General features: G+C 39.4%; 1 protein-coding gene across 1 annotated transcript in view; it reads right to left on the reverse strand.

Annotated features, from left to right (window-relative positions):
- Positions 1-26,319, reverse strand: part of LOC122797871 (nuclear GTPase SLIP-GC-like) — a 1,420,327-nt gene that overhangs the window by 607,425 nt on the left and 786,583 nt on the right. Inside the window, exon 6 of the mRNA XM_044066393.1 lies at positions 5,152-5,263. Coding sequence (XP_043922328.1) covers positions 5,152-5,263 — 112 coding nt within the window. The remainder of the gene's footprint in view (positions 1-5,151; positions 5,264-26,319) is intronic.

A 26,319-nucleotide genomic window follows, 5' to 3' on the forward strand; every position in this document is an offset into this window, starting at 1 on the left:
GTGCCTAAAAAGTATCAAAATTGATTCGTCCAGGCAGTCAGCTGTAGTTGTTTGACACTGGGCTGTATCAAACTCCCACATTTTGTGTCAGTAAACCCAATCAGTGAGAAAGCTTGGGGTAACTGTCTCTGCCAATTCCATAAGAAGGGAAAGCCAATGTTGTCTGGGCCAAAAGGGAGTCACCACAATCATTTTTAGAGGGCCATTCTGAATCTTCAGAATTACTTCTGACATCAGTGCAAAGGATGGAAATGCCTAGAGGAATATTTCCAACCAACAGAATGAAAACACATCCATTTTCTAGGCTTGCCTGCAAGGAGTCCCAGTACAGAATTTGTCCAGCTATCAGTTTTTAAAGGAGGCAAACAGATTTATTTGAGGTGCTTCCCATAAATGGATCAATTACTGGAAGACCCCCCTTGCTTGATTTCCATTTGCAAGGGTCTGTCCTGGTCCAGCTCAGATTGTCTTCTATAATATTTTACTCTGATGGAATGTAAAGATGTTTGGAGGGTTAAGGATTGCTGTAGCATTACCTCCAAAGCCCTCAAAGCCAGCCTGCACAGAGTAAAAGATCTGGTTCCTCCCTGTTTGTTGTGTTATTTGTAATCACCTGAAGAGGTGCTGGGGACCACAGATTGTGAAGAGATTTTAAGGCATAGATCACAACCAACATATCTTTGACATTTATGTGCTTTATTCTTTCTAAAGAGTTTCATAGTCCTTGCATCTTTAACTCCACATAAACTGCTCCCCAAGCAAAATTTGATGCATATGTAGTTACAGAATGACTTGGTATCAGAGGAGAAAAGTGGAGACCTGGATTCAGAGCCATTTGCTGTTTTCACCAATGCAGTTCCTTTTTAATAGAGGATGAAGATGTTGGATCCATATGTTTTTTGCCAGGCATTACATTTTTCATGCATAACCTAGCAAGGTGAATCATGGTCATCACAGAAGCCATGAACCACGGGATCCTAAGATAATTTCTGTAGAAGTCTAAGACTGACTGCAGAAGCTCTGGAAAGTTTCCAGTTAAAAATCCACCTTTTCCTTTGTAAGAATAGTTTTTGCTGAGAACAGTTTAGAAGGCAGCCCTGAAACCCAGTCCTGTGTGATGGAGCCAAGAAGAATTTTTGCATATTTAGCAAGAACCCACAAATTGGTAAAAAGAAACAAAACACATCTTGAGGACTCCTGACCTCTGGGAAAAGATTCTGCAAAGATAAGTAAGTCATCTAAATAAAAAAATATTTGAATGCCTTGCAGTCTACAGTGATCTGCCACTGGAACTAGGCAGTTAGTAAACACCCTTAGATAACCCACATGGTAATGAAGAGAACTGATAATGTGACCCAGACACAGAAAATCTGAGAAACATTTTAATGCCTGTGGCTATGTGGATGTGGTGATAAGCATCCTTTAGCTTTAATGTTACCATAAAACTCAAAGGAGAGATGAAAGGTAACAAGCTCTGAAGGGTCAGTATATCACATTTTGATACTTTTATAAACAGACTGAGAAAGGGAAGATCTAGAACTGGTCTCCAAGAAAGCTCTTTCTTTGGAACCAGAAAAATTCAGGAGTAGAAACCCTTCCCCTTGATCTAAACGGACTGGTTTTATGATTCCTAAGGAGTGCAAGCTTTGAAGAACCTCAAGAAAAACTCAGGTAATGGAGGGTGTGGAGGTATTTACCTGTAAGGATATACTTGAAACCACTGCTAACTGTAACCCTCCTGAACCACTTTTATAACTCAAGAGTCAGATACACTCTGTTGCCAAACAGGAATGTACACAGCCAGTTTCATGGACAAATTTAGGGTAGGGGATGGGAGCCACAATACTAGCATAGTCATTCTGAAGTATCAGACTATCCCTTTTATGAAAGAATCCCTGTTATTTTGTTGTTCTCTTCCTGCCATCTCTTTATTGCTCCCTGTTTGTCAGGAAGTGGCAGAGATTGTTTGTTTTACATCTTAAAGGAGTAGAGGTTTCGGGAGATTTACAATGTAAGACTTGAAAAACCTTAAGCACACCCTGAATTAAAATTCTGTCTCTCTCTCTCTCTCTCACTCTCTCTCTCTCTCATTAAACACCTGTGGTGGAGCTTGAATATAAACAGGCTCTATAATAAAAGAAAAAAGCTCACTGCACGTAAAAATAAAAGCCAAGAAATGCTCTTACTAAAGTTAAGAGGGAACTCCAGTTCCTTATCAAATCAACATAAGCAAGATATGAGGTAAAAATAGCCACCCAGGCATAAGTTAATTTTCCTTCTCTTACTTTTTCAATAAAGCATGTGATCAGATGGAAAAATGAGAAGGCATACAGGATTCTAATTAGCCATGAAAGGAAAAAGGCCAGCAATCACCTCCATTCTGCTGGACAAAGCAGAAAAGGGAGTGGATCGCATTATTTTAAGTAGTAAAAATATCAGTCTCTGTAGTACCCCATTCCCAAAAGACTCTGACCACAAGGTTCTTAAATCCTCAGCTCCAGAAGAGGACTGAAGGAATGACCTGAGGAGTCAGACAATGTGCTCACTTCTTCATGAATGTGAATAACTGAAAGAGTGATATTCCTGTCTTTGACCTACTGTTGGATGTACAAATTCCTCTCCACAGATGGGATCTAAATGCATACCATCCCAATCGTTTAGTTACCACATAACAAACTAGCTATGGGACCAGGTTATGAAATGCCCTATACTCAGCCCCTGGCAAAAAGACTTCACAGCAAGAAGCATGACCCATAGCTCCAAATGGTTTATGTGGAACTCTCTCTTCAGGGAGATCCACTTTTCACCACACCAGAGGTCAGCAACAAGTGTCTGACATCAAACCGTCAACAGTGGAAAAGTGATGAATGCAGCCAGTGGTACCTGTCAGTCCAGTACAACACTAACACCAGCATCCTCTGACATGAGAAGAGAGTGTGAAGATCATGGCTCTCAAGTACGGAAGGTGTGGAGGGTCCATGTGCCTCTACATCTGCACTGAGTCTGCAAAACAACTGACCTCCTTGGTTCTCTTTGGAAAGAAATGACAGGCACTAGGAAGGGTCCAGCTCTGTATGATGAAAGCAATCCACTGAGATTGAGTCAGAGAAGATTTTTCCCAGATTATGGAGAGCTCCAGTGCCTACAGTCATGGGCAGCCAAGCCAGAAGACGATACCAGGATGTCCCTTAATGTGTCTACCAGTAACTATTCATCCAGGTAACTACATGCACACCTATCTCTTGCAACGTCATCAAGCAGGTAGCACATTTGAATTGTAATGGAAGTAAAAGTCAATGGTATAGAGTTCTTGGCATTATTCTGAAGGAAGGATAGCCTATACAGTCTCTTTTTACATTTACATCTAGGTTTGTCACAAAACCTCTGTAGCAACAGTGATGACTCTAAGTGGGGCATTTTATGAGGAGGACCTAAAAGCACTAAACTGCATCCAGCCATTACCATGTCTCGGGCTACTGGCACCTTGTCATAAATTCCCAAGAATGGACTAATTTGGAGGACTCCTTTACAGTCAGGGCTCTGACTGCTGGGTTGGTAGGGTTCATGCTGTTGGGAGACTGAGCCAACATAATTAGCAGTCACAGAGGCCATCAACAGCAGTAAAGGTCTGTCAACTTCTTTGAAAATTATTAATCAAGTTTTGGGTGACCTCCTCCTGAAAGAAGGCATTCGGATCAGTCTGTCTGAAATTATTCTTAAAGAAGGGCAATTCCTGCATCTCCACCTTATGCAGGTATGTGCCCAAGCCTGTTACCCTAGACACAGAACCAGTGCAGTTAGTATTGCAGTAGGCCTTGTGGTAGTTTAATACAGAAACCATTTAAGGATCTTTGCTAGTTTTTCCTTGACAACAAAGAAATCACAAATGTTTTTTTTTTCACTGCCTGATCGATTAGGAGCATTTAGAATCTAAACAAATGAAGCAGACAGCTGAGAGGCCTAAGTCCCAATGTTGCACAGGAAGACATCCTCTTGCCCACACTCTGGCTCTTTGTCTGGTTCCAAGATCAGTAAAAAAACGTAAGACAACATTAGCAGTAGTATGCATGATAAGGATCTCTCTCCATCTAGCTAGAGACTTCTAGTAGGTATCCTCCTTCCAAAGGGAAAAGACTCAGGAAGCTTTCTGGCTCCTGAAAAAACATTTATGAGCAAAGGCTTCATGGACAGGATACAACAAAGTTACTCCTCCCTTCCAAGATACTCATTAAGATGTTTTGGACGATAAGCCATGAAGCCACAGGTTAGAACACAGGAGAACTCAGTAATGTGTGGATGTCTCCAAACTGGAGATCATCTAGAGAAGGTTGCAAGGAGGAAAGGCCTCATTATCATTGCCTATTTCTAAGATAAGGGATTTTAAACTCTTTGAGCTGCATTCCAGGGTAAGGATGTTGAGGCAGAGCTTCTTCATAACCAGATTCCACATGTTCTTTTGATATTCCTGAGGAATTACAGTATGATATGGGTCAACAGTAGAGGTCAGGTGACTGGTCACAGAGGCTCAGAATCACATCAGCCAAAAGGAAGTAAAGAGGCATGCAACATTAAAATAGGACCAAGTACTGCATAATCCACTCTTCCTAAGGGCACACATTTCTGCACATGCACCAGAAACACTAGATCCAGGGATATGAACTTCACTTGTGTCATAAAGAAAATGCTCTGGAGAGATAGATATGTGTCCCAAAGGATCCCTGCACTATAGAATTGTCTCTCCATCTACATTGACAACTGGATGAAAAATCGTAAATTTACTCTCGGTCTGGCCCCCATGTCCCTTATGGACAGATGCCTTCTATACAAAGAGTTTCTTAACTAACATACCCCTTACAAATCCTTAGTTCCTAACTAATATACCCACATATAGATGCCCATGATACTTAGTACCAAATGGCTTGGGGTGAGCAGCTAAGTTTGTAAGGGCCCTAGTGGTTGTTAGCCTAGTAACAGCCTATGAACCTATGAACGATCCCTAGTGGGTTTTCCTTAATCTAATCAATTGCTCAATTTGAAGAATAAAATAAATAGAGGAAACCACAAAATTAATAGGCAAAATAAACAACATTATCTCCTCTGAAAGTCTTATCAACCATTTCTCGCATCACAATTTAACTTTGTCACTCTCACCTTATCCTGGCTGTGAGACTGCTTCGACTTATTCAAATTCTGATTAATTTTTTTTCTCAGAACAGCATTCTTGCTTTCCAGGGGATGGATCTTCTCTCGTAGGGGCAATTTCCTGCAACCCCAACAAAAATTAAGCTTAAAAAATAGCTTTCAGAAATACATAACACTTCTACAAACAATAGTGCCTAAACTAATTAAAAAACAAGTAAATGACTTTTGTGTGTGTGTGTGTGTGTGTGTGTGTGTGTGTGTGTGTGTGTGTGTGTGTGTGTGTGTGTGTGTGTGTGTGTGTGTGTATACGTGCATGCACCCGCACACATTCATGCATATATGTACATTAACATACTGTAAAGTCAAAGGAACACTGGGGGAAAAGGTTTATACAAAAAAATAGGTCTATTGGAAATATTTAACAGAAATGAAAACAATAGCTCTTCTTGGTTTTCCAGTTTCAAATTAACAAAACAACACAGCCCTTTGGTATAAAAAATCAGTCCACACAGACCCCTCCAGGAATGAGCTGTCTCAAAACAGTAAGGCTGTAGACGTTACCCAGGCCTTGATTCTAGCCCTCTTTCATGGACTCTTCTGATGGTGCACTCCACGATTAGGCAGAGCCTAGGCTGATGTACTCTCTTCCTCCAAGTTCCTCCTTTCTAATAATCCTCCAACTTTTTCAAGGCCTTGGGATTCAGAACCTCCTTGGTAATTAATAATTAAGAGTTTTGTAAGAACTTTGCCTCCCACCTTCTCACTCACATATATATCTTTGCTTAATTAATAAGATTATGCTCAATTAACTGGAGCTGCTCTGAGTTTGGCATACTTTGCCAGAGGTCTGGATTGTTTCTGCTTGAAATATAAGCCATCCAAAGCTAAGAACAAGAAATTAAGTTCATTTTGAGTTTGATACGCACTTTTCAACTGTATTTTTCTCTTTAACTGCATTAATTTGTGCCTTTTAACTGTTTTCACTATTTGTGCCTGCCTCATTTTCTGCACTTGTTTTGCATTGAAATATTTCTTAGTTAGCATAGTCTAGAGCCAAACCTGCTGAATCTAGCCTGTTTTTCATACATCTGAACTCAAATGCAGCCACCTTACATTAAGAAGAGCTCCCCTGCACACCTGTGGCAGAAGAGTGTGGGTATAGTTTTGTCTGAGCTGGGGACTGCTGGAAGAAGGATCATTGTGTGATTTCCTAATGGTAGACAAGTTTAATACAGTTTAAATTCGCCTGTATATAAGCCTTGCTTTTGGGTGAAGCTGAGCACCACATAACAGAGTTTAGTGGTGCCCTGTACAGACACAAATGCCAAAAATCATTTTTTTCCCTAGAAAACAGTCAGTGGCACCCTCTCAGACTTCCCCGCTGCTCAGCAGGCAACTCAGCAATGCACTTCTGCACTGCAGGCAACTCAGCTGAGCATTGAGCTACGTTGCCCCACTTTTCTTCCCTGATATTTTATACCATAAGTCCCCTTGTTAATCCCAGAGCAATAGCTGATCTAATTTGCCCTCTCACAAACTAGTACTTAACAATTAACTGCTGCTATGGATGGTCAGTTTCCCAAGATTTCTCCAGCCAGCCTGGTTGAGCTGTGCTTCCTGAGGCAATTTAGCAATTGCCTCATTTATACTGACAACCACTTGCTCCTAAAGCAAACAAATATAATATGTGGAGAGATGTAACTATACCATGAAATTAGAATCAGTCCTCTCACATAACAATAAACAAGACGTCAAACAGCTTGTCAGCACACACACCTCTCTTCTCATACAAGATAAGGTCAAGATACATAAACCCATATATGCAGAGGTACTCACAAAGAGCCTACAAACTAAACGGAGCTCTCCCAAGCACAAACAACCCACACATACTGGTACACTAACAGAAAATGCCACCACACATAAGAACACACATATCAGTGTAACAACAATTAAGCCCTTAAGGCAAAATGCCTCAAAACCAAATGTCCTGGGCATAGGCAACTCAGTAGTGAGACACACAGATGCCCCCCTCACCAGGTATGACAAGCAGAAGGTCACGGTCAGCTGCCTGTCAGGTGCAAGAATTTATTAAATCATGCACGCACTCAAGTCACTCAAGAACAACTTCAGTTACGAGTCTGTCATAGTACATGCTGGAATGAATGACTTGAGATGCACCTCTCTGGACTACATGAAGAGTAACATGACTGAACACTCAGCTTATGTGTCCCTGGCAGGTATGTCCCTAGCACTAAGCAGCATTCTACCTTCACCTAGGATGATATCACAATATAGACAAAAAATGATCAATTTCAATAATTGGTTTAGCTTCTGGTGTCACTACATGGGGATCTAGTATCTGTCAGCCTGGGAAGACATAGTTGACAAACCACTCAGCTTTGCCAGAGGTGACCTTCACCTGTCTCTTCAAGGCTTTCAGATACTGACAAAGATGCTTGCCTCCCCCATACTGCCTTCGTTAGGCAATGTCAAAATAACAAAAACTTCTGATGTAAAATAATCCACTAGCAACAAAGTAAAGGTCATGCTGCTTTATGCTAGAAGCCTAAACAGTAAACTGCACTCCCTGGAAGCACTCCTCACCTTGGAAGATGCTGACGTCTGTACAGTCACTGACACTTGGTTCAAGGCCACAGGGAGCACGCTAGCCATACAAGGCTACAATGCCTTTTACACATTCAGACCACAAAATGAACATGAAAGAACCAAAGGTGGCAGTGTATACATCACCATTAAATACAAATACACTTCAAGACTGGTAAAACAGTATGACTCTCTTGAGTTACTCCAATTCCAAATAACTATAGGTAAAATACCCTATCACATCATTGCCAGCTACAGGTCCCCCACCATGAGCTAACAGAAGCAAACCACCTACCTGGGCTTACTAAAGAGACTCACTGTACAGCCAAACGCCTTGCTCATGGGACATTTAAACTATCCTTCCATTGACTGTGTGATTTATATGAGCACAAACATGATCGCTCTGAGGTTCCTGGACTTTGTTAATTCAAATGCCCTGGAACAGTTGGTCAGCACCCCCACAAGGGGCTCAAATGTCCTAGATCTAGTGTTAATCAACATGGGGAGGGGGTCACTGCACTACCATCTGTGTTTTGCCTGCCTGATAAGGTTAGACCGTAAATCTGTCTCTCAGTCTGGAGCGTTTCTCCCCGGGCCTCAGCTGAAAATTGGCTTGTTCCAAGTTGAACTTTCCCGGTTAACAAATGTTAAATAAATAAATAAATAAATAAAAATTAAAATGAAGTAAAAATCAGACCGCCCCCTTCCCCCCCACAAAGGAGCAAAAAAAAAAGAAAAATTTCTCTAAAGCAAACTATAGCATACTAAGCGATTACTGCTAAAGCACATCAATGCCATCTTCTATCCAAAAAGCACCATTGATTCTGGTCTGGATACAGCACCATAACAGCTCTTTACTCCCTAACACATGACATAGAACCAGTATGGACAAAGGCAACCTGACAGGAGCTGACTTTATTTACTTCACAAAAGCCTTTGATCTTATTGATCATAACTTATTATTTGACAAATTGACTGAAAAAGGCATTAATGACAATGCAAAACCCTGGTATGCAGACTTCGTCACCAATAGATCCTTCATAGTGAAAGCAGGGATCACTACCTCTAAAACAGCTCTTGTTATAAAAGAAGTCTGCCAGGGTTCCACTTTAGTCCCTCTGCTATTTAACATTTTTATCAACAAACTTCCATCTGATCATTCACAAATACCACTAATTCTTTATAATGATGACATGATCGTCTACAGGTTATAATAAATCCCTCTCTGTTATACAAACTCAGCCCCAAGATGACCTCCAAACCATCAACCAGAGGCTAATAAACAAGAAATGTATACTCAATCCCCATAAAACAAAAGCAATGCTATTTAGAACTACATAACAAAATAGCCAAAGCTCAGAACTTCCTTAATATTAAAGATGTTAACAATACCACTATAGAAACCACCACATCCTTCAAATATCTTGGCATTTGGCTAGATCAATCTCTTAACTTTCAACCACACATACAAAACATATGCAAAGAGATTAACACGCTTGACTTGAATATAGACAACCCATTGCAGCTGCAGTAGCAAAGAAAAATGCCACCATTTTGCAAACCATCTCCAATGAAATCTGCCAGTTCATTGCTAACTCCCCCAATAATGAACACTACTGTCTAACTCTTGTCAAAGCTAAATGGCTCCCAGTACATTTGAAACCAGCCTCCTTCTAGGATCAGTAATTCGCAAAGCCCCCCATCTTCTCCTCTCTCTCAACAACTTTTCACCAACCCCCCACATATAATCTCAGGGGTATCTCTCAGTCTCAAACCACCCTACTAACTTAAAAAACTAAGCTTCATTGGACTGCCTTTGTATTCTCCATCCTGAAACCTAAACTATGGAAGTCCAGTCATCTTTCAGTCTGAGACAAAAATATCTGGGCTTCAAACAACAGCTCAAGGATCATCTCTTCACCCAAATAAAGTGCAACTACACTCACTCGGGTCATGTAACATGAACCCTGCAGCTCTCTTACACCCTTTTATCCCTATTTCATCCTTCCTTATCTCATATTGTTATCCCCTTACTTAATGCCTTTCATTTCTCATACGTCCCCCTTCTCTTTGAATCTCTTACAGTTCCTCTTCTTTGTACTCCACTTCCCTCAGCATGCCTCTCTCATTTTTTCTCTGCTTTCTCACCACGGTATCTCTTCCTGCAACTACTCTCACTTGCCACTTCCAGTGTCTTCATACCTCTCTATATAATGTTATGCTGCTACCCCTGTAGCTTACGCCATCTCAGTCAATATGGCTACATCTTATACAAAAAGCTCTGCTAAGCATAATTCCATTTGTCCATCTATGTTTTGACATTGTAAACTGCTTCTTGAACTACGTATTGTAGCATATTATTGCATCTGTAAATATGTATATGTTTTAGCATATCCTTTTATCTACAAATATGTTTTGTTCATTTCTTATGTGATCTTATTCATCTGGGCTATGCCTGAAAATTGTCCATTGATATGAGTACACTACCCCAGCAAACAAATATAAATAAACAAATAAATAAATAATAAGAGCTCATTACTGACCGATATATAGCATGTTCCTATCTGCTACGAGAATGTTTCCACACTCCAATCTGCAGCACTCATTTAAAAGCAATTTATCCACTTTTTAGGTCCAACATATTGTAGCATGTACATATACATAAAAAGCAAACACTTAAAAAGTCCTCAATGGAAAAAAATATCTCTAAATTATAGCAAACACATTACCAAATATACCAAACAGTTTGTTCCATTCTAAATACCAGCTTTAGCACAGACAGAGATTTGTAGGACTGCCTGGCAAGAAGCAAACAGTCATTTTAAAGACTTTCAAGATGGCTGCACACTGAGTAACAGCTTAATTTCAGCTCTCCCAGTGTGAAAACAGAAACTCAGAAGAGAGAGACAGTAAATTAGCATTTTTGGGTAAACTTCAGTAACTGACTAGTAAATGCTCTACCTGGATGCCAACAAAAAAGAAATTCAGAGAACCTGAAATAAAATCCATCACAAAAAGTAAGCAAAAAAACACTGACTGGGAAGCATTCTGCAGCTGTTCATCTAAAAGCAGTGCAGGCTCTAGCTTTGATGCAAGACATGACTTACAGGAACCTAGAGGAAAACATAAGTCAAATGTACTCAGAGCTGATTAAAATAAACAAAAAGCTGATGGAATATATCAACTCATAACAAAAGGCTAGAAAAAATGAAGAAGCTTTAAACATATAGATATTCAGATGAGGTGATAACATTTCAAAAATCAGAGGTTGAAATGAAGAGGATGGCTAAATATGAGACTGCTCAAAAAGAGATGTTTCAGAAAATAATAGCATTAGAGGACAAAGCATTTAGGGAAAAAATCAGATTTTCCTCTGTGCAAGAGAAGCTGGAAGGAACAGACTGTATTGATTTTATAAAACCACAAATAAGCAACTAGGCTGGTATTCCACAGCAGGATTTGTTGATTGAAAAGGCACATTGTGTGTATGTTCCAAACCTGGCCACGAGAAGCAACCTAGACCTTTAATAGTAACAATGCAGTCTTACCAGCAGAAGGAGTTGATTCTGACAAAGCTGTGGCAGAAGGACAAAGAACTAAAAGTGGGAGACAGTAGAATGTTTGTGGAAAATTATTATTCACTTCCATTAATTGGGGATTGTCGAGAAGCAGGCATGATATTCAAATTGCTTTATCCAGCTATCTTCAGAATATTCTTTCCTGGAGAAACAAAATCATTTTTAATGCAAAACATGCGAAGGAGGAAATACAAAAGTTTGTCCAACAAAAAGTGAGCTGCAAAACAGAAGGATATTCTGCTTCTTGTTCTTCTGGTAATAAAGACCATAGAGAGACTGTGCCAGTGAAACCCTTTCCAATGTTTCAACAGAAAATGCTTGAGAGACAGAAAAAAGCACAAGAGTTGACTAGAAGAACTGAGAGTATGTTGGAAATGAAGCAGAGGCTGGATTTTGGAGATGGAGATAAACAGGAATAAAATCAGCAAATTGGAAATTGACAGATAAATGTGGGATTACAAAGCATTAATTACATTTGTAAAACATGACAGAACAAGAAAACCTGGAAATATTGGACTTTGTTAAACTTGTATTTGACTCTAAAGCATATGCCCTACTGCATCTCATTAATGTTTGGAGGACCACTTAGGAGAGAAGAAGAGGGAGAGAGTTAACTGTAAGTAAAACAGTCATTCTGACATTTTGGACTGCCCTTGGTTCTAGGAGGCTAGAATAAGCCTCCTAACCACTATTTTTTAAAATGCTGTTTGAACGAACTGTGCTGAGACTACTTAACCTGCTTTCTGGAAAAAGAACCTAGAAAAAAGATGGTTGAAAAATCTGAGTAACTCAATTCCCACCCTTCATCAAATCTTTATAAGGACCTCTGCAGCAGAAAGTCCAAACAACACTCCTTTGCCCAAGTGAAAATGTAAAATCTCAGTTTTAAAATATTCTGGTAAATTTTTAACAAATTATCTCTTAAGACATAAGCAAACATACATTAATAGAGAAAATTACAAAGCAATTAAGAAGTGTCATTGTTAGAGGAGTATAGAAGAGGGAACAGATCAACAAAATTACTCAGAAAGATAAATTTGATAAAAGCAATGCACAATATCAGAACAGATTAGGATCTGTTGTTCACTATTGCAAATAATAAACTGAAATACCAGCACAAGCAGAAAAACTTAGAAGATATGCAGATAAATATAAAGGAAAAGTACAAAATAAGCAATTTACTGATGGCCCAAGTAGTTTTATAGAGAATTGGGAAACAAAGCAAAAGTAATTCAAACACTGCCAAAAAAATAAGAAATATAAACACTTTGGGGAAATATCTATGAAGATCCTGTGGAACATAACAAAGATGCTGAATGGATAGAAGAAAAAAAAGAAAGAATAACAAGTTCAAATTTACAGGATACGAAATGGGATGAAGTAACGGCCAAAGAGACTGAAACAAAGTTAAGAACAGCTTCCAAATGGAAAACCCTTTAACCCAGATGCAGTACCTAACTTCTGGCTAAAAAGTATTAACATCTTTGCATGGAGATTTAACCATGAGTAAGAACTATTTATATGCAGACCCTGAAGAGACATCAAACTTGTTACCGACAGGAAAAACAATACTCCTACATGTGAACAAACCTGCAAGCAATCCTAAAAACTATACACCAATAATGTGCCTTCCAACAACATATAAACTATACACTAGAAGTGATGCTGACAGAGTTTATAGTAATCTAGAAGAAAACTCAATCATGGCAATAGAACAAAAGGGTAACAAAATAAAGCCATATGGAACAAAGGATTGTTTCTGTTAGATAAAGACATAATGAAGAAGTGTAAAAAGAGGAAGAACCTAAGTATGGCATGGATAGACTACAAAAAAGCATTGGAAAGAATTCCATGTTCATGAATAAAAGAGTGGTTAAAAACATACAAGATACAGCCTACACTGATCTATTACATTAAAACAACCATGAAACCATGGCAAACCACACTGCAGTTAAGCCATGATAAAGGACAAATTATTATTCCAAGGATAAAAATTCAAATGATGATATTCCAGGATGATTCTTTGTCAAAGCTGCTCTTTTCTCTTGCCACTAACCTATTAAGCTGTCTACTTAACAGATTAGGTCATGGCAACAGTTTGGCTCCCAGAAAACAACAAAGTGTAAAGACTTCTAATCTTTTTGTGGATGATTTAAAACTGTATAGTTCATCAGATGAGGAACTGAAAGCAAAACTCCAACTAGTCACAACTTTTTCAGATGAAATCAGAATGTCATTTAGTCTTGATAAATGTGCAAAATAAACCTTTAAGAGGAAAGCTGCAGCATCAAGAAAACATCAGCCTGGGACAGGAATGTCATATAAAAGAAATTGAGCAAGAGGGAGTGTATAAATATTTGGGAACTGATGAAGGATCAACTATAAAACATGAGCAAATGTGCATAAAACTTAGTAAGGAATATTTTACAAGACTAAAATTAATGCTGAAAACAGAGTTGACATCTAGGAGCAAAGTCCAAGCTATAAACTAATTTGTTCTTCCTGTCCTAATGTACAGTTTTGGAGTGACTGACTGGCCCCAAAAGATGCTGGATTGGTTGAACAGGAAAACTAGAAGGATACTTTATGCTTACCAAATGATTTATTAAAAATCTGTGTATACCAAGACTATATAGTGTCTGTTCTGAAGGAGGTATGGGCCTCCTTGAAATTGATTAAATGCATAGATCTGCAATTGTAGGACTGCCTACATATCTGTTGACCTCCCAAGACCCAAACATAGTTAAAGTTTTAAAACATCAGGAGAATAAGTCTAAGATAACTTCCCCTCTTAGTTTAGCAGAAGCACATTGGCATCAAACAGGAATGGAAATCAAACCAGAAGTAGATAAAAAATCAGGCAGCAACTGAATGTGCCAAAAAAAACAAAACAAAAGAAAGAATATAATGTGAAGGATCAGATGAGAAAGCAAGAAATGTGGAAAATGCATAAATATACTTACAAGTATAGAAAAACTCTTGGAACAACCTCATCTTAATCAGGACAGAACACAGCACTGGTTCAGGAAAGGTGTATTTAAACCAGAAGATGAAAGGTTAATATTGGAGGCCCAAGATAGTACAGTATGTACACGTTGCTTTACAAAGTCCATTGAATATGTGGAAGAAACATACAAATGTAGGTTTTGTAAAATAGAACTGGAAACAGTTGCATATCCTGTAGCTAGTTGTGATATACTAATGGAAGAAGGAATTTATACTGAAAGGCAAAATAATTTGGCAAGACTGTTGTTTAGGGACTGTGCAAATATTATAATATTGAATAGCTGAAAAATACTGGAAACATGAGCCACAATATATTATAGAAAATGATGAAGTTTATATCACATGACATGATCACCCATTACCACCAGTTCAAAAATAGATGCAAGAAAACCAGATATAGTAGTCCATGAAAAGAAGACAAAAGTAAAACTGATCATTAAAATTGCAACACCCAGTGACTACAATGTCTTATATACAGAGAGACACAAAGTCTGGTTGATAAAAATATGCCTGGCCTGGATATACATCTAATGGGACTAAAAACATTTGCACTTTCTGTATCCTACTATCCATATCCATAAACCAGAGATTACAGTTTCTCATTTTTTTTTACTATCTTTTCTTTAGCCTGTTCCCACATATCCTTAGCTGCCATAACATCAGACTTTTTAAGCCATACTCCTAAATACTTTGTCTTATAATGTCCCCAGAAATATGGGTATCGCTAAACTAAGTCATGAGTGGGTACATAATTTATGGCAACAGCCTTTATTACACCTTCATCAATCTTATACCCTGAAAAGACTTGAAACAGTCTGAAAATTTTCCACAACACTGAGATGCCATTTTCTGGATTTGTCAGGTACAAAATATCATTTGCAAACAAAGCCAACTGTTCATGATTACCATGCCAACTGTATCCTTACATTTCTGAGTCCCTTATTTTCTTTGCCAATAGTTCTAAATATAAAGCAAATAACAAGGAGGAAAGAGGACACCCCTCCCTGGTTCCTCTGTTCAAACACAACTTATCTGACTTGAACCCTCCCACTTAAATTCTTGCCTGCAATTCTTTTTCTCCTCTTAATTAACTTCATTATTGTATCAGGGAATGCAAATGCTTCCAATTGCCCTACTCATACAACCCCAGCTTAGTCTGTTGATTGCTTTCTCTACATCAAGACCCACTAACAGCAGCAGTATTTTCTTACATTCTGCTTCCCTTTGGATCATCATTGTTCTATTAATGTGATCATTTGTTTGCCTCCCCTATACAAAACCACACTGATCCATATCTATCAGTTTTGGCAACACCGCTGTCATTTCTATAGCTAGCATAGACATAAACACTTTATAATCATGGTTTAAAATTAAAGTGGGTCTGATGGGTCTTTACTGTCTTTAGGTAATTCAGCCAACACAGTTTTCATATAAGATGATGGTGCTTTCCCTCCTTTTAAAATATTGTTAAACAAAAACTTGGAGATCTTTATCACTTTCTTCCTTCCAAATTTCCACAGGAATACCATCGGTTCTTGGAGACTTTCCTGAAGACTGATCATACATTACAGTCTTTATGTCCTCCCCTGTCTTAACTGTTAGCTGTTGAGCCTCATCTAGCCCTAATCTTAGTATAACTAAGACTTGCATAAACAGTTTCATTTGTGTTCTTTCCTGATTTCCACATTTCTCTGCTTTATACAAATTTTTATAAGATTTCCAAAATATTTCTAAAACCTCTATAGGATCTGTGGTTATTTTTCTATGTATACCTTCAAAAAATGAAGTTTAACCCACCAAACAAGAGCAACTGCCCCAAATTGACACCTGCATCCACAGGTATTACCAAACCTAAAAGTAAGGTTACTCATGCTAAAACACATGCCACTCCCTGTGTTCCTACTTACACTGTGTATATCAGAGTGTATGTGCTTTGTGCTGTGTCTTTAAGAAGCATGCCAAAGTCTGAGCATGCATGTATAAATTCCAGACGTGCAATTCCTTGTGCCATTTTGAAAGAGCAGTCAGAGAGTGAGCATGCATGATTGCAGTTGTTAGTTTGTATATAAGTTACTTATGTTAAATTCAGTAAACTTCTATAGTGATGTGTTTGTATAAAATAAAGCTGCTTGAACAGAACCCACAAAGACTCTTCTATTGTGTCCAAAGTAGGACAGCGACACAATGATTGCTATCTGTTCTTTTCTTATCTCTCTCTTCCCCTCCCAGATGTGAAAAACAGCTTGTATGCTTTTGGAAAATAAAATTTTAGACAAAAGAAAAAGTACACTGGCTATTAAAAAAAAATAATAAATTTAACTGTTTTATTTAATGCATTAAAGTATTAAAGCTGCTTCAAACTTTATTTTTCTACATATAATATAATCAGTGCACTTTTACACCCCACCCCACTCCAGCAGCCCAAGAGCACAGCATATTAACATTAAATTAACTTTTGTCCAGCTTTTTTCTTCACTTGTTATTCTGTAAAATCTATATTTCTTACACCTAAAAAAAGTGTTTATTTTAATATCCCTAACACATACAACAGTCTCTGAAAAGACTCCCCTCACATTTAAAATACCCCCCCCCCGATTACACACTTCCAAAAAACTGTGTTACTATATACAACATGAATGTTATAACATGGAATGTTTTATACAAATAATAAGAACAAAAATATTTTATATAGCTTTTTCCCCTGTTCATATGAAGTTAAGTATATACTTTACAGTCCACCCTCAAGTTTAAAGTTAACAAAAAGTCCAATGGTTTTCAGACACATTTAATTGCAAAACCATATTTTACAACATGTGATTGATGCTTTTATAGTCTCCCATTTATTCACTAATTTCGGAGCTGTTGGACTTCTTCCTGTTCATGTCCAGCTACCAACACCAGATTCTGGTTCATGACCAAGGTAGTCCTGATTCTTCTAGCCTTCTTCTTGTGCTTTTTTCTGACTCTCAAGCATTTTCATTTGGAATACTGGAAAATGTTTCATTGGCAAAGTCTCTATAAACCTTAATGTCAGAATAATGAGAAGCAGAGCCCCCTTCTACTTGCTGGCTCGCTTTATGTTAGATAAACTTTGTTTTTTTCTTCTTAGCCTGTTCTGCATCAAAGTATGACTTTGAACCTCCAGGAAAATACTTTGAATACAGCTAAATACAGCAACTTGAATCTCACACCTGCTTCTCAATATTCCCTGACTGATGGTATACATTTGCTTTTCTTCTGCCTGGTGTACAGTGAAGAATCATTCTCATTTTGTCAGGATAAAATCTGCTGGTATTATTGCATCTTTACTGATACAGGTCTTGGATGTTTCTCACAGTCAGATTTGAAACATACACTCAATGTGCCCTTTCCATTAAGAAATCCTGCTGTAGAACCCCAGTTCAGTTGCTTATTTGTTCTTTCAAAAATGCAGTTCATTACTTCCAGCAGAAATCTCATATGTTCTCTGCATGCTGTATTGTCTAACTCTTCTATTTTTAAAACAGTTCTTGAGAAGCTTCATACTCAGCAAGCTTTTTCTTTTCAACATCTGATTTTTCTAGTTTTACATCAAAACAGCTATTTATTTTTTCCAGACTTTTGTTGTTTGAGTTGATATATTCCTGGAATGTTTCAATTATTTTAATCACCTTTGAATACACACAGTTTATTTTTTCCTCTAAATTACTGAAAGCCACGTCTTGAACTAAGGCTGACTTCTTTTTGCTGTACAACTGCAGAATCCTTCCTGACAGTGTTTTCTCTTCACTTTTTCTGGCTGATTTTATTTCAGGTTTTCCACATTTCTTCTTTGCTGGCATCCAGGCAGTGTATTTGCTAGCCAGTATCTGAATTTTACCCAAAGAAAACCGTTTCAGTGGCACTCTTTTTTCTTGGTTTCTGTTTTTTACAGTAGGAGAGCTGAAGTTAAGCTGTTGATCAGTGTGCAGCTATCTTGGAAGTCACTAATTCTAACATTATTGTAAACATCTGTCATGCCTAACCTTGAATTACTTTGATGCATGACAAGTTAATGTAGTGATCAGCTATTTTCTCAAGTATTCAAACCTTATCTCTGCCCTGTAAGAGTGAAACAGATATACAGGGTATCCTAAGAGATCTCTAACCCCATGTTTTGGTTAAAGTAAGCTATTATTTGGTGGAATTGAATGTAGGCTACACAATGGCATGAAGTTTGTCTTTAGAGATTAAACACTGACCCGAAATGGTAAATAGATGTCAGTGTACCATAAATCCATTTGAGAGTACTGTAGCTTGTTTTGGGCCATTTTTAGAAGGGGGCAGTCCGTTGATGACTGAAATGTATTTGTAAATGAGCTGTTAAGCACGTTTTAGGTGGATTCTGAGGGAATGATACAGTAAACTATGAAACAAATTATTTACTAAGAAAAGTGCTGTTGCTCTCATATTAGGTGGCAGTTGAATTGTGACTGGAGACTGTTCATCGCGTGTGCAGTAATCCTAACTCTCCACTAGACAGTATACACAATTCAAATCCTTCCTATTCTCTGTGATTAAAAATAATCCTTGAGCAGCCCTTTCAGTGTGGTTTGCCTTAGTTTTGTATCACTTGAGCCCCACCTGTTTATTTGCATCTCTATAGATTCCCCTTCATTGCTAGTGTATCTCCCTACTCTAATCTGTGCACAAACTGGCTACTAATAAGCAAGTCAATGTGAAGACACACATCCAACCTTAATAAACTTTGCTTTCTCATCTCTCCTTCACTTTACAGGTTTTTACTATTACTCACCTCCTTGAGATCTTCACTGATAGGTTTCCACTGCTTGCCTCTCTGGATATATCTGGATTCTGCCCACTCTGTTCACCCTGCAGGCTCACTCTGCTCCTCTCCCTGCCCCCAATTCCCTCCCACCCCCAGTGGTCCTAACCTTATACTTTCCTAACCCCTCCCACACCCATTTTCATCCAATCAACCTACTTCCCCAGCATTCTAATCCTCTCAAATTTCCTAACCTCTTCCTTACTCAGACACACTATACTCCCCACCTCCAATTATCACTAACAAGTGTCCCTCCCCCACCCACTTACTTTATGCTTTCCAACTATTCTCCCCAACTCAGACTCCTACCTCAGCCTACTAATCTCTACCATCCCATCTCACATTTACTTCTACACACCTATCATTCTACATCATGCTCCATCTCCCCACCTATTTTCTCACTTCAGCCTTCCTCATATCCCTCCTTTGCCCCCTTCTATACATTACTCTCCTCCCTGGCTCCTCACACTCTTTACACTACATAAAACTTCTTCCTCTCAAACAATCGCCCCTCATTCCTTCTCCATATCCCATGAATTATACCCTCTAAATATAACTGTCTTATTATTTAAGCTCCCTCCAGTACCTCTCTCTGCTAACCCGCTTCACTTCTCTAGCAATAGTAGACCTTTCCTCAACTACATTCCTAGCTTACCCTCCTTATTGAGCCTGATCACCCATCTTTTACATCTAGTTTCTCTCTTTATTTCTGGTGACATCCATCTAAATCCTGGTCCCACTGTCTCCACCAACATCTGCTCTTCTACTTCACCACAGTCATCCTCCCCCAAACCCATCCACCTAGCTACAATCAATACCCAAAGTATTTGTAATAAAATACCCTACTTACATGCCTGGCTGTCACATAACCATCCCGACATATTAACCATCTCAGAAACCTGGCTCAAACCGCATATCAAAGATACTGAAATTCGTCCCCCAATTACCAAATCATACAGACTGAGAGACCTAACAAGAAAGGAGGAGGGGTAGCCATAATTTATTCCTCTTCTCTAACAGTCATTCCATACACTCACCCCATTCCTAAATTCTCTCCTGCTGAACTATCCTTAGCCTTCCTAAAAATCAACAAACATAAATCTTTATGTATAGCTGCCATTTACATTCCCCCTGGTGATAACATCCCCATCCTTGAAGACTTTCTCTCATGGTTCTCTTCCAACATCAAAATGGAAACATTCATCCTTGGTGATGTAAACATCAACTGGGCCACCATCTCCTCACAATCTCCAAGCCAAACAATTAATCTCTTTAACTTCTCCCAGCTAATAAACTATCCTAGCAGACCCAGTAAAGATGGCTCCTCTGGCTCTACACCTGACTGGACCTTAGCAACTCATCCCAACCTAATCTCAAATAGTGGAATTATACCTGATCCCTTTAGTGACCATCTACCAGCCTATGCCCTCCAGTGTGCCTCTTCTGTCCAAATACATTCAAACTCGTAATCTCACCAACTTCAATCCACAGGCGTTTTCAGACTTTCTGAAAGAAATGAATTGGGCCCCCTTAAAGACTCTGTCTCTGGACAGTGCAACTAATTACTTCAACAAAACCTTCCTAGACTTACTAAACATCCTAGCCCCTCTTAGAACAAAAAGAATAAAAGCCAAAACCATTCCATGGCTATCTAAAGAAACCAGAAAACTAATGCACCTATGAGACAAATGTTGGAAGCAATACCAAAAAAATAAGTTAACAAACTCTCTAATCGAATTCAAGCAACTCCGCAACTCAGTGAAGAAATTAATAACTAAAGATCATAAGACTTGTTACTGCAAACTGCAATTAGAACATAGTGTAATTCTAACCCCAAAAAGTTCTGGAATTGCATTTTGTCCCTTTTAAACCCTGGTGGAAAAGACAATCCATGCTCTAACCCAAACTCCCTGGCCCATGAAATTGCATCTAATTTCAACAACTTTTTTGTTGACTGCATAGCCAAACTAATCACAAACTTTCCCATCTTCTCTCCCTCTCATAATCCCCCATCCACTGCTTTTCCCTCTAACACTCCAACTTTCCATCTTAAACCTATCCCCACCAGCAGTATAAAAAAAACTTCTCCTTGCTCCTGCGCTCCTGATAATCTGCCTCCATGCTTCCTTAAGATAGCTGCAGACAGCATTGCCCTCCTCATTTCCATTCTTATCAACAGGTCCATCCAAGAAGCCTATGTCCCCTCACTCTGGATGAAAGCTTTTGTCACCCCTCTCTACAAAGGTGGCAATAACATAGACATTACTAACTTCTGTCCTATAGCTATTCTCTCAACTCTTTCTAAAATCCTCGGAAAATGCATTCGTCACCAACTCTCCTAACACACAATCCTCTTCTTACCCCAACACAACATGGTTTCAGGCCTGGCCACAGTACTACTGCTGCTCTTCTGTCCTTCCTTGACACCATTAAGCATGCTTGTGACTTTGGGAAAATTGTATCCACCCTTTACCTAGATCTCTGCAAACCTTTGACACTGTCTCACATCCTCTACTCTTATCTCAACTTTCCTCCCTCAGTTTCTCTTCTTCCTCTATAGCCTGATTTACAAGCTCTCTCTCCAATAGACAACAAGCTGTTAAATGGAAAAATTCCACTTCATCCTTTCTCAACAATCCCTCGAGCATCCCCCAAGGCTCTATTCTCAGCCCCTTACTTTTCAATATTTTCATTAATAACTTTTACATATCCATAGATAATGCTACATCAGTGCAGCAAACTCTCCCTCTGAACGCCTTCAAAAACCCAAACAGCCTTCTCCAATACTGAAACTTGGATGCTAAACAGCCATCTCCCTCTCAATGCTAACAAAACAAAAATCATGATATTCTCTCCTTCAAGAAATTTCACCATAGACAAAAGCTCCTTTAAAATAAAGTGCCACAATAATACTCTAATCGAAAATGTACCTCACATCAAACTACTCGGACTCACCATTGATGAGCATTTAAAATTCGATATCCACATCCAAAATAATATAAAAAAAACACCAAAAACTAGGTCTGCTAAATAGACAAAATCACTATCTAATCACTTCTACCAGACGTACTCCAGTGTCCTTCTACCTGCTTCTCTCTCTTATGTGTGGTGCTCCTCTACTTACTTATCTCCAGTTTAGCCTAAATAACAAACTGGAAGCCTGCTATAACAAAGTCTGTACATTTGCTACTGGGTCGAAATACTCCACCCATCACTGCCATTCCCTCCACTCCATAAACTGGCTTGAGCTTCCTTCTATTCTTCCTCATTTGGCTTTTCCTAGTTAGGGGTCACCACAGCTGATCACTTATCCGCTCGTGATTGGCAGTGGAATTTTACAGTGTTGAGTTGCCAGCCAGGTGCCCAACCTTCCACAGAAGGCACACACATGCACTCACACCTAAGGCCAATTTAGAGTGTCCAATCCACCTACAGCATGTCTTTGGGATGTGGGAGGAAACCGGAGCACCTGAAGGAAACCCACGCGATCACAGGAAGGACATGCAGACTCTGCACAGAAGGTACCCCAGCCGAAGATCAAACCGGAGAACCTCTGTGAGGCAGCTACACTAACCACTGCACCACCACTTCCTTATTACCGGAAATTCATACAACTCACCACTGCTCATAAACACATATTCCAACCCTCCATCTGCCCCTCTCTTTCATCAATCTTAACACCTTACTTCCCCAGTCGTACTCTTCCATCTGAAAACCAAAACCTCTTCAAAATCTATAAACCTCTACAACCTCCTGGCCAATTACTTCTATCACACTCCTTAGATAAAATATGGACCCCCCCCCCGCTGTACTCACAACCATTCTAATTTCAAATCTCTCCTCCATTCTTACCTTACCTCAAACTGGGACTGTTCCTGCTCCCTTCCCACCTAAATTACACTGTTATCTCTTTCAAACCTCCTTTCAATCTCATCTACTATCACCTCTGATCACTAGCATTATAGGTTGATAGGTTCATAGGTAGGTACTAGGCTATTGGCCCTAGGGCCTATATAAGCCTAGCCAAAAATGTACCCTGGCTTTCGCCACCCAAGAAAATTATTTTCCTGTGCCCCTGTCGAGCAGAGCCACGGAAGTGATCTCTGGGGTGAATTTCGTATTTCCCATCCAATCATCAAGATTTTTCTTGAAGAGTGCTAATGAGGAGCTCTGTTTGACATAGATAGGTAGTCTGTTCCAGAGTATGAGAAGTCTCTGGGGCAGGAATCTATTCCTCCAGCATGTTCTGTTTATTGTGGTGGCAAGGTTTAGGTCCCTAGAGCATGTAGCTCGAAGGGATTGGGATTTCTTTAAGTGGAGCATGTCCAACAGCTCTGGGTTTGACATAGCTTTGTATGTTAGGCAGAGTTCGCCTCTGAGTAGGCGATATGCGATGGAGTAAAGCTGGAGTTTTTTGAGACGGTCTGCATAGGGCATCTGTTTGAGGCCAGTGATCCTCTTTGTGAGGTATTTCTGTGGACTTTCCAGTTGTTGTAGATGTCTTGTGAGGTACATACCAAAAGGGGCTTTGTACTCTATAATGGGTCTAATGAGTGGTGAGTAGAGGGGAACAATGACCTCTTTTTTTCTGGATGAGAAACCTTTTGTGATGAGGTGAGCCACGTAGAAGGATTTCCTGACCACTGTGGCAATGTGATTATCAAAGGAGAGACTACTGTCCACCTGTGTCCCAAGGTCTCATCAAATTTTCAGCGTTAAGTAGACTACCAGCTATGTATTAGTTCATGGCTACAGAGTTTTTACCAAAGGGGTTGACAATACACTTTTTGGCATTGAGCTTGAGGCCATGGCTTTGACACTAGGCATCTGTCTCAGTGAGGCCCTTTTGTAGTATGTCCACATCATTAGCAGTTTCGATTATGGCTCCTAGTTTGCAGTCATCTGCAAACTTTGTTAGCCAAAGACCTTCTGTGTTAGCCTGTACTTCAGAGAAGTAGATACCAAACAGGAGAGGACCCAGGACTGAACCCTGTGGTACTCCACTTGTCACTGGTCTGAAGTTAGATTTGGAGTCTTCTACTTTCACAGTGTGGGTTTTGTCCATGAGTCATTTGGCGACCCATCTTGTGACATAGGGATTTATATCTAGTTTAGTGAGCTTATCTATAATTCCAGAGTGGGGGATGGTGTCAAAAGCCTTGGCAAGATCTAGATAAGCTGTGTGAACCACCTTACCCTCATCTATGGCTTTGGTGACGACTTCAAAGAAGTCAATCAGATTTAGGAGACATGATCTGTCTTTTACAAATTCGAACTGAGTAGGGTTCAGAGTTTGGAGATTACCAATGTCTTTGTTTATGAGTTCCATGATGATACGTTCCATGGCCTTGCAGACCAGGCTCGTCAGGCTAACTGGGCGGTAGTTCCTGGGGTCCATCGTGGCTCCCCCTTTGTGGAGTGGGATAACTGTCGCAGTGCACCATTCAGTAGGCACAAAGCGTGAGGTGAGGCTATGATTGAACATGGTACTTAGGTAGGGTGCCAGTTCATTCTGTAGTTTGTGTAAAACGCAGTCTGGGATATTGGCAGGTCCCATGGATGTTGTGTTCTTGGCTTTGGAGAGTGTGTTTTTTACCAGTGCAGCCGTGATTACAGGAACTTTGCATTCTTCTGGTATAGAGATGGGCCCTCTAGGGGGTGAGAGGGGGGTAAAGTTAGCACTGAACCTATCTGCCTTATTTATTTATTTTATTTTACATTTGTTGATCGGGAGAGTCCGACTGAATGCATATCCATTTTCAGCAGAGGCCCGGGGAGAAAAGCTCCACAAATCAATTACAAGCAGTTATCATAAGTATAACAGTAACATTTATATTTACATAGACAGTAAATAGGCACAAAGCTTTAACATGAGGTACATAGAATAAAAGCATCTTTTACGATTTTATACAGTTAGAATGAAACAGAACATAAGCAAGAAGCCAAGCAGGATGAACTACATATGTGAGAAAGTTTGCATCTTTTGCAATGTTATACAGACAGTGTGAGTACAAGTTTGGCAGGGGCAGGATTATTGAAGCAGGTAAAACAACAGAGTTGAGTGGTGAGGTATCTACACTAAGTACAAAAGCAAATGTAAAGAAGGGGAAAAAACGTCTAAAGAAAAACTGAGCCTAGCAGGGTTTTAGTGCCACAACATGTATAGATACAATCTGAAAGGCCAGATTTAGGAGTGACACGATGAGGAGGCTAGAAATAAAAAGCTGTAGTTCCTCTTAGTGGTAAGGTTCAGAAACAGAGACTAGTAGATTACGGAAGAGGGATGGTATGACTGATGAGTTTAGCCTAGGGTGAACATAAACATATTCATGTGTGTTTTAGATGGCCTTTGAGGAGTCTTTTAAATGTAACCTTTGAGTCTGTTGAGGAAATGGCTGAGGGTAGGGAGTTCCAAGTTTTACCTATATAACTAGGGAAGAGGGAGTCCCCTGCTGTGTTCTTACTCTTGTTAACCTTGATCAGTGTTTTATCACTAGAATGTAGTTGTCCATGGTTACTTTGTAATGTTAATAGGTTGGCCAGTGCTGGGGTTTTATCTGGAAGTAGTATTAGTTTGTGTGTAAAGGAAAGCTGATGGAATGTTAGGAGACTGGGAAATTCATAGGTGTGTACTAGGCTAATGGCCCTGGAGCCTTTACAAGCCTAGCCCATAGAAGAAGCCTGGCATTAGTTCCCAGTGCCTCTATCAAGTAGAGCCACTGGAGTGATCTCCAGGGTGAACTTTCTATCTTCCATCCACTCATCAAGATTTCTCTTGAAAAGGGCCAGTGAGGTGCTCTGCTTGATATATATGGGAAGTTTATTCCAGAGCATGGGCAGTCTCTGGGTTTTTTTTTTCAAGCCAGTCAAGTTGTTTGAGGGAATGGCAGTGGTGGGATTGGTAGGGTGCACCAATGGCAAATTTGGCAATTTGATTGTAGCAGGTGTTGAGCTTGGCCATTTCTGTTTTGGGTAAGCTGGTGAAAATGGACGAGGCATAGAATAGAGTATTAGCGCAACAGTTGTCCTGGCAGCTTGGGTTAGAAATGATTTATTTTGTATAGACTGCCCAGTTTTTTGTGGATGTTTTTAATGGTTTGATTTATATGTAGATTGAATTTGAGATTATTATCAATGATCACGCCTCATAGTTTAGTATGAGTGTCTGGGGAGATACTAGTCCAA

Source organism: Protopterus annectens, chromosome 3.part1 (assembly GCF_019279795.1).
Source record: "Protopterus annectens isolate FY-2018-M chromosome 3.part1, PAN1.0, whole genome shotgun sequence".
NCBI classification, from domain to species: Eukaryota; Metazoa; Chordata; order Ceratodontiformes; family Protopteridae; genus Protopterus; species Protopterus annectens.